This window comes from Chiroxiphia lanceolata, chromosome 3 (assembly GCF_009829145.1).
Source record: "Chiroxiphia lanceolata isolate bChiLan1 chromosome 3, bChiLan1.pri, whole genome shotgun sequence".
In the NCBI taxonomy this organism is placed as follows: domain Eukaryota; kingdom Metazoa; phylum Chordata; class Aves; order Passeriformes; family Pipridae; genus Chiroxiphia; species Chiroxiphia lanceolata.
The window spans coordinates 49,116,397-49,130,197 of record NC_045639.1 but is presented as its reverse complement, the minus strand read 5'-3'; the positions used below and the strand labels follow the sequence as shown (position 1 = coordinate 49,130,197).

Genomic DNA, 13,801 nt, shown 5'->3' with positions numbered 1-13,801 from the left:
CGAACAAAGATTTGGGAATGTTGCTCCGCACAGAATTCTAGCAGAAGTCGACCATTATCGTTGCAGTTTCCAACACCATGCTTGCCTAATCTAATATTCCTTTCCAACACCATGCTTACCTAATATTCCTTTCCAAATAGCAGTTGTACCTTGTTCACTTATGTACTTCAGTAAAATACCTGCCAATCTAGGTGGTTTCCTTCTGGCTGCTGCAAGGCTGTTCTTTAGTACCCTCTAAGCCTCTCTCCTTAAAGCTGCACAGGCCCAGTTCTTACAGCCTCTCCTGTTTTGCAGTGGTGATCAGTATCTGTCTTATTATTTGGATATCTTGTGGTATTTTATCATTTTTACACAAATCGTAGGTATGGGTAGCATTTTTTTTTTTGTTTTAATGAGACTTGTTCTCTTAACTAATTAAAGTTTCTAGCCACCTTCATAGAAATAATATAGAAATATTGCCTGTTTTTTATTGATCTGTAATTCTAGAAATTTTCAAAATGTCACCTCCTGGCATTGTTATAAAAAAAGGGATTGGAAAATTTGTATTTTTTTTTATAAATGTGAAGCAGAGGTGTTTTTTCAGTAGCTCATCTAAATCCCCAAGAGTCCTGTCCACTCCAGGCAAACTGGGCTCTGTAACAACAATATAATTATCTTAATAGTAGCAAACAAAAAGAAGAAAGACTTAAACACACACTAAAATGCACTAAATTAAGGTACCTAGTGAAATCAGTATGAAATTATGAAAGATAAATGTTACTTGTGAGTTGTTTGTTCATCAGTTTTTAAAATATGAAATAAACTGGTACTGGTTGCATGGTAGAGGCACTTGTATACTAAGAGAGGTTTTCACTGTCAGAAGTAATTTCTACATAATTTCTATGAAAAAATTATATTTGATGCACCTAAAAATAATGAAATGTAAGCCATTCTTGTTATTTCATGACTAAGTTTTATATGTAGACAAGTTCAATTTTCCTGTTCTCAGATTGTTCTGAGATGTTTGTATTGTTTGCTTATTCAGCGCAATACATTTATTGTACAGATAAGTAAGAATAGTGAGTTAAATTCCAGTTCCCTTTCATAATGCAGTGTATTTCTGTTGTGTTGTTTGGGCTTGTCCAAAAGTGAAGTTTCATAGTTAGCATCTTTGAACCAATTTGTCTTCTCAAATGTTTTTTGGACTTACTACTGAGTGCTAGATTCTAGAGGAAAAAAAAATACTGCCAAATATTACAAACAAAAGTGGGTAGCACATAGGTAGCTAACCATTTTAAAACATTTTGGTGGCTGGGGAGTTTTTACATTTTCCATTATTCCTCCTAAATATGATTTGTCTATAATTTAAGCTCTTATTTCCATACAGGCAGAACAACTTCGACAACATTATATGAGTAAATCCAATGCAGAAGTTGCAGAAGCCCATCAGGCCTTACAGCCAGTTCTTCAAACCATTCGGGAGCTCCAGAGAAAGGCAGGCACCTCTTAAATATTTTGTCTCTGAATTTTGAGATTTTTAAAAAATGCTGTTTTCATCTGTATATGCAGAACTCCAGCTGTTTATTACTTCTAACAGTTTTTTGAAGGCCTGTTTGGAATGGGACTTCCCACAGGCTTACTTCACGCTTACCACAGACCCAAAACATACTCTGTGTTCCCCATATAAAGAGGCACACAGTACTTGATAAACAGATGACTAAAAACAGAAGTACATGGTAGGGGATGATTCTAGTAAAGTTTAACACCATTCTTGATTTTTAAATTAACTGTTTCACCCATAATTTAGGTATAGATTTGGGCCTTGGAACATTTCTGTGGTGTATCAGATGGTATTTCAGTTGCTTTCAAGGGAACTGATTTTTGGCATGCATTTAGTCACACTGCTTAAGGCTTAATTGTGTTGAGTCAATATGACAGTTCAGATTTCAGAGAAAGGTGCAAACTCTTAATGAATTGATCAACACCTGAGTTAAAAGGGTGCTTGGCATTCGCATAATAGTAAATAAATAATAAAGAAATGAGGACAAATAGCACGCGAGGAAGTAAATTTACGCATCTTCTTTCACCTGTTAAAATTATAAGGTCACTGTTCTTGCTCTGTTAATTTCACAGAGAACTTTGCTTTCTCTCATTAAATGATCTTTTCATCTCCTTCTGAGAGAGAGAGAAGAAGGAAACTTTGAGATCACAATATCTATGAGGCTGTTCTCTGTAGGTAGTCTTGGTGAATCTAACTACTGAAGCATTTTGAAGGTGTAGAAATAGATGAGAATGTAGAAAGTTTCTTAATCATGTGCTTACACTTCAGCAGAAGAGGGGCTATTTTTTAATCATGCTCTTAATCCTCCACTTTCAGGGAATTAACCAGTCTGTTTGACTGTAGCCTAAAGAGCAGTTAGCCCTAAAGAGTCATTACGCCTCTGCTGCAATGATTAAATTGTTTCTTTGTTGAATGTTCAAGGATAAATCTATTCTTTTTCATACAGATACATTCTGGTTCTCCTTGGTGGTTGGATGTCATCCAGACAGCAATACAGTATGCCATTGATGAGGAGCTTGTTCAACGTGTACAAAACGAAATAACCTGCAACTACAAACAGCAGACTAATAAACTCTCCATGGCAGAGAAGTAAGAGAGTAACTAAAATAGGCTAATGAATACAATTAAGTCTGTTCAAGTCTTCTTATCAGTTTGTGCTAACAGTTGCAATTAAATAGCAGCCATTTTTGCTTCAGAGCATCTGGACTGCAATTATGTTTCAAAACCAGTCCCTGAAAAAGCTGGCTATATAGAAGACTTGGAAAGAAAAGTAGGAGAATTACCATTTTCTCTTAGATGGGCATTCTTTGAAATAATTCTCTGTATTGTGAACTGTGGTTTTACAGTCTTCTGTACTCATGTAACTGCTGATCAAGAAAGATTCAAAGTTTATTGCATTTAACCTATAAAAGAAATTGACTTGCGTAAATGGAAAGTAGGCAGACAATATCAGAAAATCCTTATGTAGCACCGTAAAATAACACCACTCTCTTTCTGAGCAAAGAATTTTGGGTTAGTTTCATGTTAGAGACAACAGTACCACTGTTTTTTGGGTTCAATTACAGAACAATGGATTCAGAAGGGACATCTGGAGAGATCACTAGGCCAACCCCCAGCTTATAGGTCCAGGCCTATGCTCATTCAACCCAATCAGGTTGCACAGGGATTTACCCTGTTAAGTTTAGGTTATCTCCAAGGAGGAGATTCAATAGCCTCTATGTGAGGTCTGTTTCTGGTATATGATCTACTTGTTGAAAATAAAGAAACATTAAAATCCTTTTATCTAGTTAATATTTCCTGTGTTGCATTTTGTGTGCAGTCTCTTGTCCTTTCACCAGGTGCCTTTGAGAAATATTTGGCTCAGTCTTCTCTGTACCTTCCAGTGAGATAAATGTAGAAAGCAACAAGTGAACATTCTCAGTTTAAGGTTGAATAGACCCTTTTCTCCCAGCCTCCTGTCATATGTTCTGTGCTGAAGCTCTGTAAGTTTATCACAGAAGAGGGAGACATAGGAAGGACAGTGCTCTCGTAGTTTAACTTCAGGCAGTTTTCTCAGATACATGAACTTAGGCTCTTAAATACAGTCTTTCTGAATGATGTTTTTAGTTAAATACATTTTTCTTATATTTATTATATATAAATAGATGTATATAAATGCATATACATATGTATACAAATATCTAATGTGCTTATAAAATGTGTATGTGTGTATAAGTTTAAATACTTAAGATATGCACATTCAATGCATAAAGATGTATCCTCCACTATGATTATTCTGCTATCATGATCCCAAAAGGTCGCAATTTCTTGCCCTTGCTGCAGGTAAACGTACCCTTTACTTTTCAGTACTTAACATAATTCTATTGAATAATCTAAACAAAGATACATATAGCTCTTTTTTTCAGCACAAGAGGCAATGGGCACAAACTGAAACACAAGATGTTCCCTGTGAACATCAGGAAATGCTCTTTTACTGTGAGGGTGATTGGGTACTGGCAAAGGTAGCCCAGAGAGGTCGTGGGGTCTCCATCCTTGGAGATACTCAAAAGCTGTCTGGGCATGGTCTGGGCAACCAGCTCTAGGTGACCCTGCTTGAGGAGAGCAGTTGGACAACACCCAGAGGCCCCTTCCGATCTCAGCCGGTCTGTGAGTCTGGATATAAACGTTTCCTGTTTGAGTTTTCATTTGAGAATGATAGCATCACATTCTGGTCAAAATAAATAAGAGGACAGCATTGCTTGTATATTCATGCAGAATTTGTATGCATATGCATCTATCTGTATGTTTGCCAGTGTCATACTGATTTTTTTTTTTCCTCAGTTGAAATTAGGTATTTAGAAAGTATCTTCTTAAATTGTTGCTGCTTATAGGTTCTATAACTTTGGAAAAGCTATCTGCAACTTAAATGTTTATTTTATAAAGTAGGGATAAAATTTAATTCCTTTTCAATTTATTTTAGGATATGAGATGACATCTTAAAAAACAGTGTCTTATAGAGTGTTACTGTTCAGTGGTGAAAGCAGCAAGTACTCTAATTGAATATAAGACATGATTAATCCATGGTATAATGTGGGAGATTTTTATAAAGCTGGTATTGTTTGGCAACTGATGGTATTAACAGCAGACTCGATATTGCAATTTACATGTATTTTCAAGCTACCTTGTTAGGCAGATTTGTCTGTGTTACTTAAAAATGCATATTACTTAAGTAGGTCATATCAAATTCCAGGCTTTAGTGGTGGTGTTAAACCTGTGCTTTGATCTCCGCACTTTACAAAACAAATGTTTTGGATCAAACTTTCCTTGTGGTCTAGAACTACAGTCTTGTCCATGAATGTCAGACCTTGTAGGAACTGTGCACTTTCAGCAAGAGACCTCTGCTCACAGGAAAAACACGACATGGGAAGTGCTTAACTTGTTTTCATGTTTCCACTCCAATTGCAAAAGACACCTAGGTTTTAGGAAAATAGTTTCCTGATATGTCCATTTAATAATTTTAACTTTGAAACCTAACTTGCAGAATGAAGTATATTTTTGTGATGGGTGCATTTGTCTGCTGTGAATTGCACAGGTGCATTGCAAATCATTTTATTGGCCAACAGACACAAGTAAGACTATGAGTATGTGCAGTTGTTTACCTTTAGTAGATTCGCATTGTGGACCAGAATGTTGCGGGTTGGTGTTCACTACTAATATTTGGTCCCATCTCTCAAGTCTTGGGAAGAATCTTTCTATTCTACAAATACCATCATCTCTGGGCATACAATGGAGTGATTTCTGACAGCATTACATGCAGTAATAATAAGCATTTGCTTATGATATGAACTTCATATGTTGTCCTAGATTGCTATTTAGCTATTTTTCTTACACTTTAAAATACTTAATTAAGTTTGGATTTGGTGACTCAGTGTACAGTTATTTCTCTGTGTCTTTAAATCAGATTCCGTGACTGCAGAGGCCTTCAATACCTGCTCACAACCCAGCTGGATGAAGTGAAGAAGTTCCAAAAGATTGTAAGAGAAGCAGTGAAAAACTTAGAAGGGCCTCCTTCTAAGCAGGTTATTGAGGCTGCCACTATCTGCCATTTGCGACCTGTTAGACTTCCACTCAACAAGTATGTCCTGAAAATGGAAAATATACTTTAGAAGTGGATTATTAAACTTTCCTTTATTTCAAATAACACGTTGAGGTCTTGATTATGTAATCGGGGTCTGTATGCACACAGATATCACAGATCCATTTGTTAAAATCATGACCTTTGGTTTTATTCCTAGAAAATCTTTTCCTGTCGGTTATTTTATTGAGTGTACATATGACTGTTAATTTGTTCTTTTTTAAGGATTTTGTGTGGTTTTGTATGTTGGAATAGATATATGGTAATTACGTTGGTTTCTGATGAAATTCTGAGTGCATCCATTTTCAATTTTCTGTATTGCAGCTGTGTCTTTTGTAAGGCTGACGAATTGTTCACAGAATATGAGTCGAAGCTCTTTATGCATAGGTAAGTTCATAGTTTTATAAATTTATCACTTAGAAAAGTGGAAGTGGGATTGTTTTATGTTTTCTTCTTGAAGTTTTCTGAAATAACTTTATGAACTAATTACAGCAACTTCTTACTAATGGCCTTGATAAAGGTTTTATTAGGTTTAATTTTCTGTGTAAATGTCATTTGAACAAGCTGTGTACAAGGAAGGGATTTATGCCACTTTCTATCAAGCTGCTGTAATATGACCATACATTTGAAATGAAGTTTTGAAGTGTTCAGAAAGTGTGTGTATAAATACAAGTATGCTAATTTAATACTGTGGTGGTTTGGGACCACTACAAAAATGCAAAATCCAATTTCCAGGCTTCCCCCACCCCTTCCCAATATTTTATCTCAACACCAAAGAGAAATTTTCAGGCAGACACCTCTATGGGGGAAAGGGGAAGTATATATACATTTATTTTACACAGATAAATACTATACAAGCTAAAAGCAACTATATATATATTATTATACACTTCTATCAGTCCCTTCAAGCCTCTCCCTTTAAGTTTAGTCCAGGAAAAGCCCTTAGGCTGATAGGTACCCAGTCTCTCTCTCTCGTGGGAGTGTTCGGGGAACCTGAACGCTCCCCCCACCAACCTCCAGCTGTTTGCTGAAGTCCTTTCTTCCTCATGAAGTCCAAGAAGATAGCTCCAAGTCTGCCCTCCTTGGTTCTGTGTCAGTCTCTGCTGTGTCATTCTCTCTCTCATACCTTCGTTTGTAGGCTGCTGTAGTGTAGTCAACTTATCAAATGTACGTGTCCTGGAATTTCATTCCTCCTCCGTGTTTTTGGTTGTCCTGCATTTAAATCACAGCAGGACATCCTCTGGGCCTGCCTCTGGTCCCTCTCCAGTTTCGCCTGGGGTTTTTTCTCCCCCTGGCACTGAGCTGCTTTTGTTATCAACCTGTCTCTTTTGGCTCAGCTTCAAAATACTAGGCCTCACATCCACTCCCACTTAACAGTGAGAGGGGAAAAAGTTCCCGCTCAGCTTTTGCTACAGGTGTTCAGTCCAGTTACGAACTGTCCCAAGCTCTGCAGTCTGACTGGAAAGGCAGGGGAAAAGAGGGCCTGGCCTCCTCGCAAGGAGCTTGCCCTTCTCTCTCCCTCTTACCTTCAGGTGTTGTGAATCCCTTCCTTCACAACACACACTCCAGTGCTGCCTCCAACCCTGGCTTAGGTAGAGTTGTGGGGATGCAGGGCCCCCCTCCCCACCCTGGAGGGGGAAGAAGGAGGCCCTGCCACCCCTGGCCTTCTACACCCACACACAGCAGCAGACACAGGCTGATTGCCAACCGCTTCTGCCGGTTGTGTGTATATGATTTTTCAGCAGGAGCGAACAAGACGAATGGTGATTGGCCCTCCAGGGAAGACTGCCCTGGCACCCAGTCACCTCTGGGCCTCCCAGCTTCCAGGGGGGGCAATCTCAAACTATGACAAATACATATTCTTCTTTGTGCAAATATTTATTTGCAGTCCAGTTGCAAGTGGTATAATACCATCCTCATTCAATGTTACAATGAGAAAGGAGATCTCAGACAGGAATGCAGCTGAAAGAAGGGTGACACCAGCATGTGGTATGAGAAGTATGCATGGTGGACAGTACTGAGAGGCATAGATTACAGTCCTTTGCATGCTTTCTCTTTTACTTTTGTCTCTCATATTCCTCACAATGTCAAAATTGGATTCAAAAGTCTTGAGGTCAATGAGAAAACATTTTGAAAAGTCTTTACTAGTGGGAGCTCTGTTACCTCGTGATTGCTGGAATCAGGAAACACGTTTCTAAATCAGCATTATTTGTCAAGGAGGGAAATGGGAAGCTGTAGTGTTCTTAAATAGTGCAATACACAGCAAATTTTGTGTCAGAGTTTAACTGCAGGTCTCGCTTGTATAAAAGGCCAGAATTGATTTTTTTTTTTCTTAAATGAATATGACATGAATAACTCCTGAAAGATAATTTAGATGCTTAAGCCTTTACAAAAGCTGGGGATGATTTTGAGCTGACAAAAATGGCCTTATAGTGGTTTTGTTGCTGATACTGAGATCACTCTGTTCAAAGCAACCTTTTGAGGCGTTAGGTAGTCAGACAGCTGTTTATCCTTGTTTGGTTTGCATTATCCTTTAATCAACTACTAGAAGGCTGAAATAGATGATGAATAAGTAGAAATGAACGTGTAAGTACAAAATCAGTGATAAATACTGTCCTGGGTTTGTTTTTAAGTGTTAAAGGCCAAATGGCAATATTCGAGGAGATGATAGAAGACCAAGAGGGGCTTGTTGATGACCGTTTGCCCACTACAAGTAGAGGACTGTGGGCAACCAGTGAAACCGAACGTGCCTTGAAAGCTCTTCTCTCCTTTGCCAAAGCTCACCGAATGGATGTTAGGCTAACTGAAGAAGGGAGCATATTCCTGGAACTCTTTGAAGCATGGAAAAAGGAATATAAGGTACAGTAAATGAGATGGTGACAAAACAGTTGTCATTTAATTTGTTATAAACAAGTTGAAGCTGAATATTAACACATCTAAATTGTATGCCTGAAATTAGGCTTTGCCTACACCAAGCTTTTCCACAGTGCTTATTACAGGATTTGATTCAAAACGGTTTATATATGATTTGAGTTTCTAAAAGCTATACTGGCAACTAATCAAATTACTAAGCAATATAATTGCACCTATTAAGACAGTATACAGATATTATTGTGTTCATCTGTTTACTTAAGTCAGAATGTTGCAAGACTCAGCAAATCCAGTGTTATTCCATTCTGTAATTCAGTTTATCTTCAGTCTTGTGCTAACTACAGATGTACTTTCACTATTGCTTTATTTCCTGGATCTCGTTTACTACATAATGTAACCTGAAATAATACTTTCCTGTTTGGATCAGAGAGAACTACAGAATTGTTCTGCACCTTTCTTTATCCATCCCTGTGTTTCTGTGTTTTCTTGCTTTGAATACATACTGGTGATGGAGATGGGGGAAGAGCTATTACACACAAGGCTCTCATCCTGTCTTATAGCTTAGATGTAATCAAACGTTTTCTCTTGAACGTTTCTCCTCATTTTCAATTAACTGAACGGACATCAGGTTCAGTAGAACACACTTGGTACACTAGTGCCAGGTTTATTGATTCTTTTGTACTTTCTTCTGGAATGTTGGCGTTTTGGTGTTTTTTGTTTGTGGGTTTTTGTGTGGTCTGACATCAGCATAAATTCCTGTTCTGGTGAGTTTATGCCCATGTGATCTATCTCCCAGGTCTGCTGTTTCATGATTCTAGGAAATCAACAAGTTACCTAACTTGCTTTTTCCTAGGAGGTTTTGAAAAAGCAAAGATGCTTATTACTATCCAAGAATTTAAGCATTTGTTATTAGCTTTAATCTATAGAAGAGCAGGAGAAGATACTCTATGGAGTGATTTATTTTTTGTATCTTAGATTAACAAATGATATTCGGTCTGTCTTTGTTTTTCAACAAACTTGGTTATGGATCACCTACTTCCTCAAATTGGTAGTGCTCATTAGGAGTAAAACTTAATCTGGATCTGCCTTAAAAAATTGCTAGTTTACAGTGTAATACAGTGCAAAAACTTTATAAACAAAATGATGTCTCAATCAGCATTTAGGTGTCTGGTAGTTAAAGTTATTAAATGCCTAATAGGGTTGTGCTGCTCTCACAAAGTTAGGTCACTTGCTTATGGTACCAAAATGCTGATTGGAGAATAATGACCATTCTCATGACTGTTCCCATGCTTTGTTCTTTGTGTCCTCGGCTTGTAAGAGTTGACAAAAGGAGGAGGACACCAGTTACCAAGGCATTGCTATGTGTTGGAAAGTTTCTGCTGCAAGAAAGGACACAGTCCCTTCATGTGCCTTTACATGAGGAAAAAAAAGATGAGACTAATATGCCGATGAGAATAAAATGGTGTCATTATGATTCCATCTGTAATATACTTGGAAATGCTGATTGAATGGTCTGTACTACTCTAATCTACATTAAGCTACAAGGATGATACTCTGTGAAATAAGCCTTATTTTATTCAGCATTTGTTTAGTCTTGTAAGAGATTTGTTTCTGACTGTTAAGTTGCATTAGTTATTGTAATACTAATAGTTGTAGAAGAAATGAGAGACAGCTGTTTATAGTTGTTTATACAAAGAGGTTGGAAAAGATAGCCGGCAGGATAATGTCTATACTGTTTGTTTTCCTTTGTGATTTGTTGTTGTGGTGGGTGAATAATGCAAAGAAATATTACCCCTTCCTCCAAAAAATTCTCACATTTTCCATTGTATGGCACAATCACATAAGAGGAACTCAACTCAGTTCTGCTGTTGATTTGTTTGGGGTTTTCTTACAGTTACTTCATGAATATTGGATGGTACTTAGGGATCATGTGTCTGCTATTGATGAACTGGCAATGGCTACGGAAAGACTGAGAGTGCGTCATCCTGATGAGCCAAAACCAAATCCACCAGTTCTCCACATCATAGAACCACATGAGGTAAAGTACTGGGCAGGAAAGAATGTGTTTTTTCTGAAAGAACCTACCTCCTACAAAAATAAAATCCGTACCGTGATCTATGTATAAGGTGTATAATATATGCCTCTCATTCAATTTCAGAAAGGGTTGGTGGAGTTTACAGGTCCTATATCAGTATATGGACCTTTTTGAGATTGTAACTCTTATTTTGATATATTTTTGTTGGCCTTCTGACAGAGTGGCATTTTTCCAAAAGCCTGCTGTCCTTCAAGCAGAAGGTAAATAGCTCTGGTGCCTTCCAATACAATTGTCCAGTTTTCCAAGCTGGTGGAAAATTAGATTGACCTGATTCCTTACCCATATTGCTACTTTCCACAAGGACCTATAAAACAGCAGTGAACACCTAGAAGACAAAACTTTTTGTCAGTATTTCAGTATGCTCCAGAATTTCTGAGCTACATCTGAGAGAATTTCTGTTCATGATGATAGAGAAAATACTGGGTTGATTTAAACTCTTAGTTTTTATATTTTTTTTGCACTAATAGAAATATGTTTTCACTAGAAACATTTTGTACTTTTTTTCCGTGAGATTGAGTGTTAGATAAAAGTACTTCTTTCTGTAAGGAAATAGATATTTCTTCTGTGTGTTGAAACGATTTTTAAAACAGAGCACTTTGCTTAACAAATATGTCACAAAGTTTTAAGATTTATGTATGTATATGCAGTCACAAAAGAAACACCCATTGCTTTGCCTTTCATCCTTCAGGTGCCTGCCTCTTCTGCAGTATTAATAACTACTCCACTATCAGCTGTAATTAATCTAAAAAGAAGCCAGTTTTATGTTTGTGTCTTTGTATAAGTTAAATGAAAAGGGGAAACTTCTGAGAAGTATAAAGAAAATAATTTTTTCTTACACATTGTTTTTGGAATGAGCAGTTGAGTCTAGGATATATATGGCTGTAAGAAGATAGATGATCAATTCAAAAGAAAGTTATAAAAAAATAAGTGCTTTTAATTTGATTTTGTCTCTGTAAAGAAACAATAATGCAAATAAAATGATAAAAAACAATTTTCTGTACCGCCTGGGTCTCAGCCCATTCACAGTGCTGTCTTCATACTGAGTGCAGGAAAGGAATAGATAATCATTTTTGCTTGGGGAGAAGCACATCTTAAATTTACACCATGAGCTGTTCTTCTGTCTGTCCCCAGTAAATTATTCAGTTAAATTTCACCAAAAAATTAATTTAAGCCTTATTGTAAAAATTTACTATTTTTTTTCCTTTGTTAATACGTGTTTAATACTGTTTTCTTAGGTAGAGCAAAATCGAGTGAAACTTCTGAATGACAAGGCTGTTGCCAAATCACAGCTTCAGAAGAAATTGGGACAACTTCTATATCTCACTAATCTGGAGAAAGTAAGATTAATGATTCCACGGTCTTTACCCAAATGATCTACTCTGTTTACCCAGTGGAAGAAACCTACCGTTATTTTTATTTAAAACTTCCGTCTTAAAGAAATTGTATTTTCTGTGAAGATTCATTGCATACTGAAATTCAGCGTGTTCTTTATGTTACTGTGTAGTCATAAAATTACTTATTCCATTATATATTTTGGTTATTTGCTATTACACACTGAAAAAACTATGAACTCATTGGAAATGCTTAAAATTTTCATTAAAATTAATGGGCCATGTTTAGTAGAGGCTTTATAAAATGATTTAACTTTCCACTTACCTTTGCTATTTTACAAAGAGATTACCTTCTTAAACAGGACAATCATGTCAGGAGGTTAAATAAGTGTAAAAAAAGTCAGACAAACCCCATGTATTATATGTTATTTTAGTCATAGTGTTCAAGTAAGTACATTTATGTTTAAGTAACATAGATGAAGCAAGGATTTAATTGTTTCTACAACATATGAAGCTGATAAAAAATATGAGGAGTTTCTTATTTGAAGCTTGTATTTTACTGGGTTTTTTCAGAGTTGTTGTAGAACTCCAGCTGCTATATGAAGGACTGCAGAATGAAAAGTACTCCTTTTACTTACCATCAGTTGCATATTTTTTTAATTTCTCAAGATGTGCTTTATTCATTAATATATTTTTAATTTGTTCACACAGTAGGGTTTCTTTTTAAGGACTTCATTATTCATTTTTTCTAGAAGCTTGTTTTAAGCATAGAATAACTTCTTATTTGTTGAAACACAAAGTTGATATTTTTCTTCTACTTTATAGTCTCAGGATAAAACTACTGGGGGAATTAACCCAGAACCGTGTCCAATCTGTGCTCGTCAACTGGGAAGACAGGTAAGATACTTTGTCAGCAGGTTTTAGCTTTAGAACATCTTTACCTACAGCTGAGTCAGCAAATTTTCAGCATCTGATTTAAAATTAACATTATATTGAAACAGAGGAAATAAGCCCTTTCCTGTAATGTACTAACCAGACTCTCCCCGTGACGTAATGTCTTGCTCAGATACAAGCACCACTACTGCCTTTAGCTTTTGGCATCAGTGCTTAACTGTTCCAAAAATGTGAGTTCCTGATTGTTTTATAACCCTGAAGTTATACTTTTGTCAGAAACATTTGTTTGCCATTTAGAAGCCAATAGATTGAAGAAATAGATAAGCTTTTTGTAGTATACTGTTCTATTTTACTGTAACTGCTCTTATTGACAGTATTTTTTATTTCTACTTAAACAGTAGTAAAATCCAATAGATTAAAGACTGGCAATTTGTATTTCTTTCCCCACCACTTACCTGCTGAACTGTGGGAGTTGAAATTTAAGTGGGACTTAATCTATGTCATAAAATACAAAACTGTAGTTTAAACTTGACTTGCCATGCATTTGGTAAAAGGATGAAAGGACTCCTGTACAGTCAAACTAAATTGTCTCTTTTTTTTTAGGTAACTATTTTAAAGTGGTTTAGCTTCTGTCCACTTCATAGACATCTGTAAGCGTGAACTGGTGTCCTACTATGTTTCCAAAATCCCCTCTGTGCTTTTCTTCCAAGGGTAGTACAGGTTTTTACAGAGAACACCTGTTTGTCCTGTTCACTGCCATTATGCTTTATCTTGGAGCTGGAGGGAGCTCACTGAAAGGGAAAATAGTCTTTTCTTTTAACTTTCTTTATCTTTTCTTAATAGCGAGACTGCTGCTTTAGATAGTAGCAGCCTTCATGTTGCAAGGAACTTTTAAAATACTTTATGTCCTGTTTCTGCATGATTAAAAGAACTTCATGAAGCTTAAAAGACCTTCT

General features: G+C 36.6%; 1 protein-coding gene across 5 annotated transcripts in view; it reads left to right on the top strand.

Moving 5' to 3' along the window:
- Positions 1-13,801, top strand: part of SHPRH (SNF2 histone linker PHD RING helicase) — a 55,400-nt gene that overhangs the window by 30,650 nt on the left and 10,949 nt on the right. For all 5 annotated transcript variants that reach the window (XM_032682910.1, XM_032682909.1, XM_032682911.1 and 2 more), the window contains 8 exons: positions 1,367-1,474; positions 2,487-2,629; positions 5,481-5,654; positions 5,979-6,041; positions 8,288-8,513; positions 10,420-10,563; positions 11,856-11,957; positions 12,777-12,848. In XM_032682910.1, coding sequence (XP_032538801.1) covers positions 1,367-1,474; positions 2,487-2,629; positions 5,481-5,654; positions 5,979-6,041; positions 8,288-8,513; positions 10,420-10,563; positions 11,856-11,957; positions 12,777-12,848 — 1,032 coding nt within the window. The remainder of the gene's footprint in view (positions 1-1,366; positions 1,475-2,486; positions 2,630-5,480; positions 5,655-5,978; positions 6,042-8,287; positions 8,514-10,419; positions 10,564-11,855; positions 11,958-12,776; positions 12,849-13,801) is intronic.